At 46.4% G+C, this 14,867-nt stretch overlaps 3 protein-coding genes across 3 annotated transcripts in view; 1 reads left to right on the top strand and 2 right to left on the bottom strand.

Moving 5' to 3' along the window:
- Positions 1-3,273, bottom strand: part of LOC106807307 — a 5,106-nt gene extending 1,833 nt beyond the window's left edge. Inside the window, exons 1-2 of the mRNA XM_014809617.1 lie at positions 3,252-3,273; positions 1,451-2,289 (exon numbers count right to left, since the gene is read on the bottom strand). Coding sequence (XP_014665103.1) covers positions 1,451-1,922 — 472 coding nt within the window. The 5' untranslated portion in view covers positions 1,923-2,289; positions 3,252-3,273. The remainder of the gene's footprint in view (positions 1-1,450; positions 2,290-3,251) is intronic.
- A 5,210-nt stretch (positions 3,274-8,483) lies between these two features.
- LOC106807314 lies at positions 8,484-10,337 on the top strand. Its single transcript, XM_014809629.1, has one exon. It carries the CDS (start codon positions 8,681-8,683, stop codon positions 10,241-10,243), a length of 1,563 nt encoding a protein of 520 aa, XP_014665115.1. The 5' UTR covers positions 8,484-8,680; the 3' UTR covers positions 10,244-10,337.
- An 886-nt stretch (positions 10,338-11,223) lies between these two features.
- Positions 11,224-14,586, bottom strand: LOC106807755 (neurofilament heavy polypeptide-like; the record flags this gene model as incomplete). The annotated part of the gene is given in 7 exon segments (XM_014810209.1): positions 11,224-11,644; positions 11,806-11,901; positions 12,511-12,705; positions 13,212-13,310; positions 13,623-13,753; positions 13,961-14,081; positions 14,478-14,586. Coding segments are annotated over 7 exon segments (820 nt in total), but the record flags the coding sequence as incomplete, so codon positions are not given.
- Positions 14,587-14,867: the final 281 nt, after the last annotated feature.

A 14,867-nucleotide genomic window follows, 5' to 3' on the forward strand; every position in this document is an offset into this window, starting at 1 on the left:
TTTATCACAACCTCAATCGTAACCCGAGATAAATATATATATATATATATATCATGTAAATATATAAAGGGAGCGCTATCCCCACTGCATTAATCATAGATAACCCCACAAATTATAATTCCACGCGCGTCGCGCTTGGTCACGCTTTACTATACGTGAGTCTATCGAAACTGATCAACTTGTGCAATTTTTAACTGTGCTATTTATGTCCTAAATGCAATATGCCCGCTGCACAACCTTGTTGTTGCTCGAGGCATGCGTTCTAAAACCGAAGGTTGACTCGCCTGACGCTCTGAGCTGATAACAGCAGCAGCGTCGTTTCCAGTTCTCTTCACACATCGTCCTTGCCGCGAGCGCTTCATTCACCTCTCCGATCTTCCTTCTAGTCACGTCAAGCCATAAGTTAGAAACGCCGCTCGCAGACCCACGCACGGAAAGGACAGCGTAATAAATCACGGTATATTGAGCCGTTGTGAATTCCCTTGCTGACAGATCTTATGTTATTAACGACGAAGGGACCTTACGCACGTTCTTTACGATCCGCAATAGACTGTGTGTGTAGTATGTGAAGCATGCGGGCACACCCGCCGCCATTATACCTCGACGTCCCACTATCTATCGTTGATCAGAGAAAGATTTCGCATTTTGATAATGCCATAATGAATCGATAGCTAACAAGAGAGTGAGGAAACTTGGCGTTATATAATACGTTTAGTGTGGCCGCTTGATTTCATTTTCCGAGCATTTTTGCAGGTGTTTGTTGCGCCATATAATTATATAAAATTATAATTATATAAACATTATCAGAATATTACGATCATGATAATAATCATGAGCATGATCGTGTTTAGTCGGAGAGTAAATCATTAGCCCTCTGCTTCTCATCACAATGGGATATATGAATGTAGCGGAGAGGAGAAAGAAAGGTCTGGAAAATAATAGACTGAATACCGAATGAATTCTATGCCAGACTAATCCTAACGCTACGTAACTACGGACGATGCCACAGATTAGAGAGGATGGAAAGCACCCGCGCTGGGCTGCTGGTGAAGCGCTCTGCATGGCGCATAAGAACTTCCTAATCACAGACCTTAACTCGGTTCGCGAAAACTAAGTTCCAGCGTGCCTTTTGTAGTATGGTATGATACAAGAGCTACAAGAGCTGTCGCTTCGCACCCTCGCCTTATGCGAGATTACACGCTGTCATTCCGAATGGAGTATATATTACGAGAAGATGCCGTTGTTGTAATATAATGCATGTGAGTATAGAGAATGAAGCATACGATAGCATTCGTTGCACGTCACGTTAAATCATCCCAATGATTCAAATGCCCGCACATGGTAGGTGACAATGACTATTCTATAGTAAGTCGCCTCTTATCTACACAAAACAAATGCCCGCACACAACAGGCGACTACGGCTATTCTATGGCAAGTCGCTTTCAATTACCTTCGAGGACTTTGTAGAACCACTCAGAGTCTGACGTCGTGTAATCGTATCTGCGAGACAGGTCAATTGACGAGACTCCGGCGTTCCTGCGGAAGGCGTACGGTGCGAAAAGTCGCACACCATCTCGATATCCATCCTTGACGAAAGCAATCGCCGAGCCGTAGATCATCTGGCGCGATCGCACGTTGCTTGTCACGATAGCATAGAGCAGGTCGTCAAAGTCATCGTTCGTCTGCAGGTCGGGGTCCCACAACTGACCGACGAGAGTGGCCGCCTGCACGGCGATGTTGGCTTCGAGCTTCCAGCGGTCGTTGTCGAGGTGCACGGGCAGCACCGTGCCCGTGCCGCGCACGCACGTTGTCGCGTTCGTCTGCGCGAGGAAGGCAAACGTTAGGTCGACGCTATCCGCAACCGCCGACGCCGACGCCGCCAGCAGGCCGAGTAGAAGCAATGCCGCTGCGAGAAACTTCATCGCTTATGTACGTTCTACTCCGTCTGTCCGCGCTCTTATTTCAATGGATGTATTCGGTCTAGCGGCCGTTAGATTGGTGTGTGTGTGCTCGTCGGGCAGTTACAGCGATGATACTTTGCGATGCGGCTGCTGGTGACGTTATAACGCGACACGGCCTACTGCGACGCACACGCCTTCGCGATGGCGAGGCATTTTAGGGATAGGCGGGCCATCAATTTGCGGAGTCACCGGAGAGTCAAAGGAATGCTGATTAAAAGCTTGGTAGGCCGCCGCCGGACTGCTAATGCCAAGGTGTTCCGCCGAGGTATGTCCATCGGTAAGCCGTGCTTCGGAGTACGAATTAGGGCCATCACCACGACAGCAGTGCCTATGATATGTATGCAAAGGGCCTTGGGTACTGCGTGCAAATCTCGTATACGCCCCAGGGTATGCGCTGCACGGCATCGGGCAATAGCGCCACTTATGCCGAAGGGTTGAACGGCGATCGCTTTTATTATTTTATTATTATTTTATGAAGGTTAAACTATAAAATATTGCTTTGAACTTTTGTCAACGTTGCGAAGAATATGCCGAGCGAAATATTTCAATGAAGGGGTAAAACTCGCTTAACTGCTCAAAATCGCTAAATCGCTAAACTAGGTGATAACTATATGATCAAGAAAAAAAGCGACACCTGATACTAAAGAATACCGGCTGGTACTTGACTGTAAAAGGTTTACTGTAGGACCTTTTTTAATTTGTTAAACAACTAATGTTACATCGGCTGGCGCATGCAACACAAACATTCCCGGCTCTTCCCTAACGCGCTCGCGGTTTGTGTCGAGGTATTTCTAAAAGCCAGATCAAAACGCGTTTGTTAATGTCAGGCTGGCTCTGCAGCATTGCTCGACGGGCGCACGCAGTGACAGCTGTCGTGCCCCCAGCAAGATTTCAATGGTTTTTAAACTCATGTAACTTTTAAATGAGACTTCCAATCGTTTTACGATGATCGAGTTGTTGTCATGAAGGGTTTTGACAACGGATAAGCAGGCTTGATCGATGGCATTCTGACACATGCGACAGAAATGACAATTACATCGGTAAATTTTTTGAGTCCGTGTTTCAACTGAAAAAATGTACTTTAACCATATTAACGACTTATTGAGCAGTTGTGACACCTGGAATGGCGCAAACCGACTAAACGTAGGTAATTATCACTGAATATGTCATCTATCACACAGAAAAGCGTCCCGGCATGAGTGGAAACCCGTGGCAGTAGTGCACAACACCTAAATATATTTCCCTATACCTCGCTGACTCGCCGTGTATAACTGCCAGTTGTCCCATTACCTGTTGTAAGAAGTAGTATGAGTATGTTGCGGTTGGGTCAAGGATGCTTTGGTAGTTCAAGCTAGTTCTGATCACTCCCACTCAGTTTTTCATCGGCTGGCCCACGAGCTAATTAGGAGTAGAGTAAAGATCTAGTCGATAATTAGGAGTTAAGTGGTTAATGTCATGTGACGGAACAATGACTATTATTTGACCCGGACGTAATTAAAGGATCATTATCGAAGCTGTCAGCTTGCTATAGTATATCTGCAGTTGTAAGAGGCTTGGTGAATTATTAACCCGTTGTATGTTCCTTTAGTAATAAACCTATTCATTATCGCATAATCTTACGCCAACAGCAGCAGCAACATCAGACTTGCCCCACATCACTCGTGAAGCGCGCATCCTTCGGGTTTCTAAATTAGAGATATGGGTTTATCTGATATCTTTGTTACACGTCATGGATTTGGGTTGAAACAAGAGGGCGTCCCGGCCAACCCACAACTACAAAGGACGAAAACAACTGTTATACTATGAAAACTGATAGGTCTTCATTTTTGTCTGAAATAGACATTTGCGAGTCGGATAATTATGTGTCTTAATTTACATGTGGCATTTAACATTTCGACCTGCAGCCTATAAACACAATACGCGCGACTTTCCGGTAACAGCCCCACATGGTGTAAATAGAAACATAATATGATCCTTCGGGACGTGAAAGTTACCTCCCGAGTAGTTTTTTGCCTTAGGGAACGTACGCTTACTACGAGCTCTACATTAGCCTAGCTGAGCAGGTATATATAGGCAGTCTGGTCACTTGTAACGCATGCCTGCTTTTCGCCATGCACTGCATTTGGGGCATGGCCGGTAGCCTTGGTGGTTAGCCGTCTTGTAAGGTGTGGGCGTCTTAGTCGGAATGTTAGTAAACAGCGCTCGCGCATTTGTGTTATTTTTCATCGATTAGGCGTCATTAGTATGTTTTTACGACCTTGAGGCTCATCCTATTCCCCAGGCGGACTACGCGTCATTATTATCCGTATATTAATATAGTGCTTATCGTAAGGTGAAATGACTGATAAATAATTACCAGAATATACATAGGACCAAAAAATTAATCACTGAATGGTCTAATATCGCACAAGGTTGCCAGAATAGTGAAATACGCAGTATTCTAATACGCTAACAAGCTACGAATTGTAGAATTTAATTAAATGCATGAGGGTGCCATGCGGCTATTGTGTAAGTGACTGGATGTCTGGCTGTAGAAGTTAAAATTTTGCAATCATTTCCCCTTTATTTAAAGTAAAAGACCCAGGTCCGGCTGGAATCCAAGCATAAATTTAATTTCCTTAGTACTATGGAGAAAGAGTCACGGTGTTTATATGAAGCAATAATAAGGAGAAACTTGGAATCAACGTACAAGGAAAGTTGTGAAAGAACAGTGAGTCAAAAGGCGTGCATATTTAAGATTGTATTGTTCGTCAGACCTAGCGGCCAATCCATATAGGTAGTGAGTAAACTCTCTATGCTTCTATGAGTCACTCATTAAAGTGAATGTCATAGATCTGATTCAAAGCACAAGCGCTGTCGGCCCGCCCGGCTCCACTTTAAACATATAAGAACGGCCGAAGAAAATTCTCTTGTCAGGCAACGGTGACCGACGCACGAGCGCCATCGTCATGTACATTAATATAGACATAGCTGTGAAACCAGGGCGTGATGCTGCGACCAATGTGAATATCATAGATTGGAGTTTATCAAGCACGCCTGCTGTCGGCCCGGCCCGCTCCACTTTGAATGTATAATAACGGTTGAAGACAATTCTCTTGGCAGTCAACGGTGACCGATGCACGAGCGCCATCTACCGGTATATTAATATAGGCATAGCAGGGAACCCAGGGCGTGATGCTGCGAGAAAAGTGAATATTATAGTACGGATTTTACAAAGCACACGTGCTGTCGGCCCGCCCCGCTCCACATTGAACGTATAAGAACGGCCAAAGACAATTATCTTGGCAGTCAACGGCGACCGACGTCGGAGCGCCTTTTTCATGTACATTATCATAGCCGGGAACACAGGGCATGATTCTGCAAGCAAAGTGAATATTATAGGTCCAATTTTACCAAGCATACGTGCTGTCGGCCCGCCCCGCTCCGCTTTGCACGTATAAGAACGGCTGAAGGCAATAATTATCTTGGCAGTCAACGGTGATCGATGCACGAGCGCCATCTACCGGTACATTAAAATAGGCACAGCAAGGAACCCAGGGCGTGATGCTACGAGAAAAGTGAATTTTATAGTTCGGATTTTACAAAGCACACGTGCTGTCGGCCCGCCTCGCTCTACTTTGAACGTATAAGAACGGCTGAAAACAATTATCTTGACAGTCAACGGTGATCGATGCACGAGCGCCATCTACCGGTACATTAATAAAGGCATAGCAGGGAACCCAGGGCGTGATGCTGCGAGAAAAGTGAAAATTATAGATCGGATTTTATTAAACACACGTGCTGTCGTCCCGCCAGGCTCCACTTTGAACGTATGAAAGCGGCGGAAAAAATTATCTTTGCAGTCAACGGCGACCGACCTCGGAGCGCCGTTTTTCATTTTACGTTAGCATTGAGGCGAACCCAGGGCGTGATGCGGCGAGCAAATTAACATTGCCGTGTTACGCACCACGTCAGTGCTAGCAGTAGAAACTGTAGTAAATAGTATAGCAGCAGTTGAAGCAGCAGCAGCAATATAGAGAAACATTGCGCTATGACCAATACATCGGCTTAAATGTGGGAAAGCACATTTTTACGCAAATAGTTAGTGTCCGTACTTAATCTCTGCTTCTCAACGGGATCATGCGATATGTGGGACTACCGTTTTGCTCTGTGCATGGTAGTCCCGCAGCGAGAGTTACATACACAACTGTTCTTTCTAATACAGGTGGTCAGTGGGAAATGTCAACTAACCAGAATCGAGTACAAGAGGTGGCTCTTTCTAAGGCACAGATTTTATCGAGCTAGCCAAAATAGCTGCGTGAAAAAATCACGCGACACAATGAACAAGTGAAAATAGTCCAATGAAAATGACCAGGCTGAGGTTTTTTAGGCCACGAAACCTTTCAGGTGTGCACTGCAAATGTTTGCTATATAGAACACTTATCAGTCAAATGGGTCAGGAGAGCGCGTTGCCTTTAGGTTATAGGCTAGATAATAAAACAAGGCAAATAATACAGGTGTGTACGTAACTGAGTGCGCGCATGCGTGCAAGCTTGTTGGTGAATGTAAAATATAAGCGCTTGTTATCTCCAGTATAGTTATAATTATCGTACGAAATACCATCGTGCTATACTTGATTTGGCCAATTGTATATAATTGTTCATGTTGCAGGTATGACACCGTTATCGTAATTTATGTACTCTAGTTTCCGTTTTGGTTCGTTGGTATTTTCACATTAATTATAAACCACTTGGAGTCATGTTACTTTCTTGCTTGTCTAGATCTGGCATTCGACTGTTTTCCTTTATATTACTGTCTCTCAGGCTGTCTAAAGATGGTCAAAGTCATAATAAGGAAATAGATTGGAATATTCTACATTCATATGCGTATATGTATAGCCATTTTGAACAAATACAGGAAAATACTCACGAGAAATAGATTAGATTTCTGAAATAGTATTAGATGTGTATATAGTATTAGATGTAGAATGATTTACCTAACTTTATATCAGGTGTTAACGTTGACGTTTCCACACATGCAACTGTGATAGTGACCACGGTTTTCATGGAAGTCCGGATTTTCATGGAATGACGTGTTCCACTAACTTTTCGCACGGCCTCGTGTATCGCAGGCCGTCAATGACAGCACCATTCTTTACGGTATTGCTTGCCGGATGTATGGCGCTTGTTTCACCCTAACACGTATTACCAGTTATGCACCAGTTACCTCTCTGCAATTTGGAGTCCGTGCAACCGGTAGAGATAATTGCATACGTAACAAGCATTTCATTGCTCTCACATTTTTCAAATAAATAAACGCCCGCAAAATCTACAAGTTAAATAGTTTCGTGGGTATATATCTAGTCAACAGTAACATTAACTACACAGGTGAACGGCTCTTGATCCAATCCAATTGTACGTGTTTTATGTTATTGTATACGAGCATAGAAATAATGTCTGCAGGTCATTCGGATAGTGGCTAGCGTTCGTCTCGCTTTAATACCTTATAAGCTTGAAGCGACGCGGGCTCTTTGTCTGCAAGCGGCCGACGGCATAAGCTGGCCTGCCACAACCACGGATCAGGGGTTGCAACCACTAGCTGCCGCGACGGGTCGAGTTCGCATTTATAGGAGATGCTTGGCTGGTCACGGCAATACATCCCCCCTATACCATGCGCTCACGTACGCGAATAAATAGTCCACAGTTTCACTTCCTGGTCCGCATCGCAGTACTGCACAAAGGAGAGCTCAGCGCGCAAGCATGATCGCACACCATGAGTTCATGAACCGTACGTGCACACACTCCACGCTAGCAGAGATGCATCACGGGCACACTCGTCCCGCTGGTAGAGATGTGCAGTCTATGCGTTAGCTTCGTGAGCGCTCGCGTGTACGGCGCCAGCAGTAGAATATAGTTGCCTATATACAGTTTGTTTTAGCGATCCCCGTCACAATCTACGGTCGGAGGCGACGGCATTATGGTAACGTCAACATGTTATCTATACGGTAAGAGGCCATCATCCTTATTTCAATCGGTTATATAAAAGGCTAGATGACGACATATATGTAGAATGTAGTAATACCAGCTCGCTAAGTTCCATCAGGGAAATGGACGCATGCGTAATGTGAACAGGAATTTATCTAGCAAATTGCATGACTACTGTAAATAAATTCAATGTAAGCGTGAAGTGCATTTTTGTTTCGTCCTGTACATTGAATATATATAATGCAGTTTCTAAAGTTGATTTTCGTGTATATTCAGTCGAGGAAATGTGACAGGAGTGACCACTACACACGGAAGAACCTCGTGCTGAGTACTGCACTACGAACACGCGTAGAGAGTGTAAGGAATTTCCACACACGCAGTCGTCTACCCATGCTCTAACACACGCACACACACACACACACACACACACACACACACACACACACACACACACACACACAACGCACGGCACACACGACACACACACGCCAAGCGAGCACACGCACCACAAACACACACACACACACACACACACACGCACACACACCAACAAAGAGGAGAGAGAGAGAGAGAGAGAGAGAAAGACGCACAACAAACGAGTACATATCGAGATAGAGAGAGCAAGGAACATTCACATCGGTGCCCCCGTCAACCTCTTCGCTCGTGCTGTAAGAACGCCGACCCGGAAGCTGTGAACCTGATCGCCGGCGAGTGATACGCCTGACGACGAGAGAGTCACGCCAGCGCTCTGCCATCATGCTGTACCAGATGAACATACGCATGCGCTGGCGACGCATTGCTCTCGTGCTCGTCTACGTCGCCATGTTCGGCGCGTTTGTCATCGTGAGCGACTCGCAAATAGAGAAGAGCTACTACGACGTCGCCAACGGCCAGCCGAACAGCAGCAACGCGTCGGCGGCGGAACGGCACCAGGGAGCGCCGGCGTCGCTTACGACGATGTCGACGGCGGAACGGCACCAGGGGGCGCCGGCGTCGCTTACGACGGTGTCGGCGGCGCGCTCGGGAGCATCCAGGTGTCCGGTGCGCTTTCCCAGCTTCGTCGACGTCAGGATGAACAATTTCATGTGGCAGCGCGTGCACGAGATGGACATCTTTCTCTACGCTGCTTACTACGACGGCCGACAGGTGGCGACACGCGGCCAGCGGTTCGTGCGCGTGCTCGGTATGAAGGACATCTGCGCTCTGCCGCCGATGTACTGTCAGCTGTGGTACGAAGGCGAGCGCGCGCCCCACGTCGTCAAGGCGAGCCAGCAGTGGCTCTGGTTCAACTGCAAGGAGGCGATAGTGCCGAACGAGTACCACGCGATCATGTACACGTGCCGACTGCCGCGTCGGCGCGGCGCCGTCCTACCTAGATTCGTTAGCGTCGCGCCGCTGCCGTGCACGCCGGCGACGAACGCGCTCGCCGTGAGCGGCCGCGAGCCGCCGCCGGGGGGCGCCGCCGCGCGGCAGGACTTCGGCGTCTGCGTGAAGGGGCTGAACTTTCTCGACGCCGACATCAGCGAGCGACTCGTCGAGTGGATCGAGATGCATCGTCTGCTTGGCGCGCAGAAGATCTTCTTCTACAAGTACGACGTGACGCCGGCGATGGACGCAGTGCTGCGTCACTACGAGCGCGTCGGCGTCGTCGACGTCACGCCGCTGACGCTGCCCGGCGCGCATCCGAACGAGCCGCGCATGCGCAGCATGTTCGTCAGCAACAACTCGTGGCAGGCGTGGCTCATGGAAGTGTTCGTCTACACGGACTGCCTCTACCGGAACATCAACACGTACCGCTACCTGGCGGTGGTCGACATCGACGAGATCATCGTGCCGCGGCGCGGCATGACGTGGCAGACGATCATGGCGGCGATACGCGAGTCGGAGCCGAACATCGACCGCTACGCGTCCTACACGTTCCGCAACGAGTACTTCCTCGACCAGTTCTTCGTGGCGCCGAGCGATCGCTTCCCGCCTTTCATGCACGCGCTGCAGCACGTCAACCGCTCGGCGAAGCTGTCGCCGAAGGGCGAGGACATCAAGTCGTTCGTGAACACGCAGGGTGCGCTCAGCGTCCACAATCACTGGCCGCTGCAGCTGCTGCCAGGCTACGAGCCCGTCACGTACTGGGTGGACGAGTCGGTGGCGCGCATGCAGCACTACCGCAGCACGTGCTCGACGGTGAACGAGACTGCGTGCGACCCATCGTACACGGGCGACGTCGTCACGGACACGACCATATGGAAGTACGCGGAGCCACTGGTTCAGAATGCGCTGCGTGCGACGGAGGCTGTGAATAATATTCTAGCGACCGAGTGACGAATGAATCAGGAACGGCGCAAGATGTGAGATAGAGAGAGAGGGGGGAGAGAGAGAGGGGGGAAAGAGAGAGGGAGAGAGAGAGGGGGGGAGAGGGAGAGAGGTAGGGAGAGAGAGAGAGAAGGAGAGAGAAAGCGCGCGCGCGAGAGGAAGAGAAAGAGATATAGAAAGGCAGAGAGAGAGAGAGGGAAAAAGAGGGAGAAAGAGAGCGCGCGCGAGAGAGGGAGAGAGCGAGAGAGAGAGAAGGAGAAAGAGAGAGCTCGCGCACAAGAAAGAGCGCGTGAGAGAGCACGTGTGAGCGAGAGAGAGCAGACGGAAAGGGGTGATTGACAGAGCACGCGAGAGAGTATGTGCATGGGGGAGATACGTGAGAGGCGGAAAACCCATTCACGAGATAACTATAAACTATAAAACTCACCACGAATGAAAGATTAGACGAGGGCGTCGGCAAGTAACAAATATAACTTTACTATGAGCCGGGTAACATGATATAATATCGCGTGATATAACCATGAATTAGTGCCAGTTAACTCAGCAGTTCCTCGTAACATTCGCACTAAGCAACGTCGCTATATATATACGCTGCATTTACTCATCATTCTATTTCGCTTTGCGCCACTAAGTCAAATGAGGTCGGTTGTACATACCATGCAGCAAGCTTTTCCAGGATTTAAAAGTAGATTACAGAAATTATTAAATAAATTATAATTATATATACATATGTATTGAATGCGTGCCTTGCTTTACATTCACACACATGCACAAAATATATGACAAGAATTGACTGACATCTGTGGCGTATGTCGTACGATATACGTAAATCGTAACTAGCTATTATGTTAAGAATATTTAACTCAAAAAACTATTTAAATGTTTTTTCAAGACTTCAAGACATAGATGAGGTAACCATAGGTACGCATAGCAAGTAGTATTGTCTTACACACGTCATCTTAAACTATTAAGCCTGATATAATATTGTATAGACAAAACACAACATAACTAGATCGCACATTAAGGTACCCATCTAGTTATGAATTCAAGATAATTGCACTTCATGATACATGAGCCTATTCCATTCATATGAGCCATTGAATTTCGCCTCGTAACGTACTCAACGAAACCGATTCAGAAATGGCGTTCGACTGTCTCGCTATATGGGTCGTCTCTAATCTTGAGCTCCTCAATAGCGCGTGACTATCAAGGTCATGATCACGTTCGAGTGTGCGGGTCAATGCCTAACGCAAGACATAATTAGAACTACATAATAGACATGACTGATTTGTACTGTTAATGTAGGGTGATATAGCTATGTCGTGAGTTTTGTTCAGCGGCCTAATTTTTATTCGCTTTAGGCGTAGACTTTCCGGCCTCCTTACTTTTCTTCTCCATTTCCTCAAATGCCTGCAGAGATAGAATGATCGCCATTTGAACTATGCAGTCACCGGTGCCAAACTGTTTAAGCACCACCAAATATATGCCTCTGTACATTTCGACGTCTAATTGTCTCGTTTAATATTAACAGCGTCAATGCGATAATTTTGCGATATCAATGGTGCTCCTACCTTCAGTCTTGCCATTACCGCACCAGTTGCGTTCGGCATGGGCTTGGCCTCTCTGTCGGGAACTGTAACCGTATATTCCACCATCTCAAAGTTCTTCTGAATCGAATACCGCCAGTACCATCATTAAAGACAAACCATGTAAGTATTGTACTTACATATTGTGCACACACACACACACACAGGCACACAACCACCACAGCACGCACGCGCGCAAGCCGAGCCGGCGCGCAGCGGCACACAAACATAATATCATAACCATCGTAGTATCATAGGATTTTCATATGGTATGTGTATACACTACAAGATGCGCGCGCACACTACACACACAACACAACACACACACCCACACCACGCGCCTGCGCGGGGCGACACGACACATAACGCGCGCACGAGACACACACACACACACACACACAACACACACACACACACACACACACACACACACACGCACGCCGCGCGCGGCCGCCACACACATAATATATATTATATATATATATATAATATATATATATTATATATATATATATATATATATATGTATTTATACGCGTAATATCTTTCAAGAATATACATTAGGGTAGAAGAAGATTATATACACACAGCATATATTTCTCGAGGTACGTGTATCACGTTTTGTGCTAATAATACTTGCTGCTAAATCATTACATGTCTCTCCAACTTGCATAGGAAGATGCGTATTACCTTTTGTAGCGACTTTTTTGGTGATATTGTTATCGCTAGTTCGCTAGTGTGAAGCTTCTTTGGTTCGTCATCTTTGGTATTCGATTTCTTGATGTCATCCTTCCGTATTTTTTCTATATCTTCGCGAAGCTTCTTGACGGTGCTTCTAGTAGACACAAGTTGCTCGTTTTCTTTTCGCAGCTCACTCTCTAGCTCCTAATAATATAGACGCATATAAAAGACGGATATATCCCTTACACGCACACTCCTTTACGTACAGTGGTGAGGCATAATTGAATCAAATTGAGATATATTCTAACGATAAATACAGTATGTAGTCCGGATAATAAATATTATTGGATACATGTCAGAATTACCTACGTTTATCGCCCAGCCAATACAACAAATCTGAAATAGCCCATCGGTGATAAATGTAACCAGAGATGTACTGCACCATAATTACGTTGCAAATGTTTTACGTAAACAGATTATACGCAAGACATTTTATCCTTATATGTGTTCGTGCGAGCGTGCGTGCGCGTGTATGCGTATGTATGTGCGTGCGAGTCTGAATATGTCCGTGTATGCGCGTGTACGTGTGCGTGTGTGCGCGTATACATGTGTGCTGTTGTTGTTGCACATACATAGGTGACACCATGTCGAAATAGAGACATGCAGACTAAGCGTAGAATTAGCATGACGCATCAAGCCAGTACACATACCTTTATATCTTCGTTCACTTGCGCATTCTTTCCGCGCCAACCTTTTGTGTTATCTCGTCTTACTATCGCATCGTTTAATCGTTGCGTCAAAATTTTGACCTGTGAGTACATTTGCCTTCATACAACGACAGAGCTTCACACAGAAAAAGAGTAAAGGGCATGCATCAGAGGCCTCATTAAATTAGAGAGAGCCTCGATATTTCATATACGGTACACAGAATGCACAGCAGTAGAGGTGTAGAGGAAACGAAAAGAGAGGAAATATAATAAGAACAAGGCTCGCTGCAGCTGCCATCTTGCGGAAAAAGTGCGACCAGCATTTTAACAAATAAAAATGTCAATCGTTTAAAATATCTGCATAGAAACAGACCGTGCATGAAATTAAGGATATGCCATAAAATAAAGTCATACCTGCTGTTCACTCGCGTCCTGTCTTGCTTCTTCATTTTTCGACTTCTCTTCCTTTCGCTTCAGGCGTACATCGGCGAGAATTGGGTTTGGGGTTTGGTGTAATAATTCATTATCCCCGTATGGAAACGCACCTGAACAATACACGCATGTAAGCGCGTTGTTGCGTATAGTGGTGGAAAGAGGAGTTCTCTAAATTAGCAATGCTGTCTTACCATCCATCGTTATTATTTCAATACGCGGATGTATTTAAATGTGTTTCCATTATCCCGCGCAGCACCGCGAATGATCGCCACAATGTGTTGAGAGCCCTTCTAATCGTGTAAATATGCGGAACGTACTTGTAGATGAGACGACTATGCCAGACTCTCTGCTGCCTAGGCGAAGCAGCAGCCTGTCCTTAGCCGGTGTCGCAGCGTGTTCAGTAACTACTGTTTCATGGACGACCTTGGCAGCATGCACCTATAGTGCGAGCGAAACAATACGCATTACTAATAGTCACTTTACTAGTTTGGAGACCCCGTTATAATTACATACGATCTGAAATAGAGCACACGTTGTAAAGGAAATGCAGTGGGTGTATCTGCTTGCTACAGTGTTACAAATAGAGTTAGTTGAAACTAACAGCTACTGATGACACTTTACGAGGGTGCCGCTGAATCGTCATTGAGTCACACACTCAATCGCAGTCGTTGAGCCATTAATATATGCACAACGTTTTCGTCACTGGACTATACGACATGTTTCTCTGAGAACACTTTGATCAGCTAGTTTCAGTAAATATAGATCCATGTGTATAGTAAAGTACGCGTTCTTAGTCGAAGTACTTTACTAGAATGAAGGTCTACAAGGAAGTACCTTATTAGTCTGAGCGGTCGGGGATCGCGCAGGACTCGGAGGCTTGGCTTTGGACGTTGGTTTTGTCGCCAGGTTCTCATACAAACGAAGCTTTTCATTGACGGAAACCCTAAAACGACAAGTAGATTGAATTGTTACAATACCTTCTCCCACATGTGCGCACGCATACACGCACGAACGCACGCACACACGCCAACACGCACACGTGCACAAACAAACTGACTAACACGCAGACACACACATACATACACACACACAAACACACACACACACACACACACACACACACACACACACACACACACACACACACACACACACACACACACACACACACACACACACACACACACACACACACACACACACACACACGAACACACACTACAC

This window comes from Priapulus caudatus, unplaced genomic scaffold (genome assembly GCF_000485595.1).
Source record: "Priapulus caudatus unplaced genomic scaffold, Priapulus_caudatus-5.0.1 Scaffold11, whole genome shotgun sequence".
Lineage (NCBI taxonomy): Eukaryota > Metazoa > Priapulida > Priapulimorpha > Priapulimorphida > Priapulidae > Priapulus > Priapulus caudatus.

What these genes read in the sequence shown, in the direction of transcription:
- LOC106807314 (XM_014809629.1), top strand. Translation starts at nt 8,681, where the DNA reads ATGCTGTACCAGATGAACATACGCATGCGCTGGCGACGCATTGCTCTC.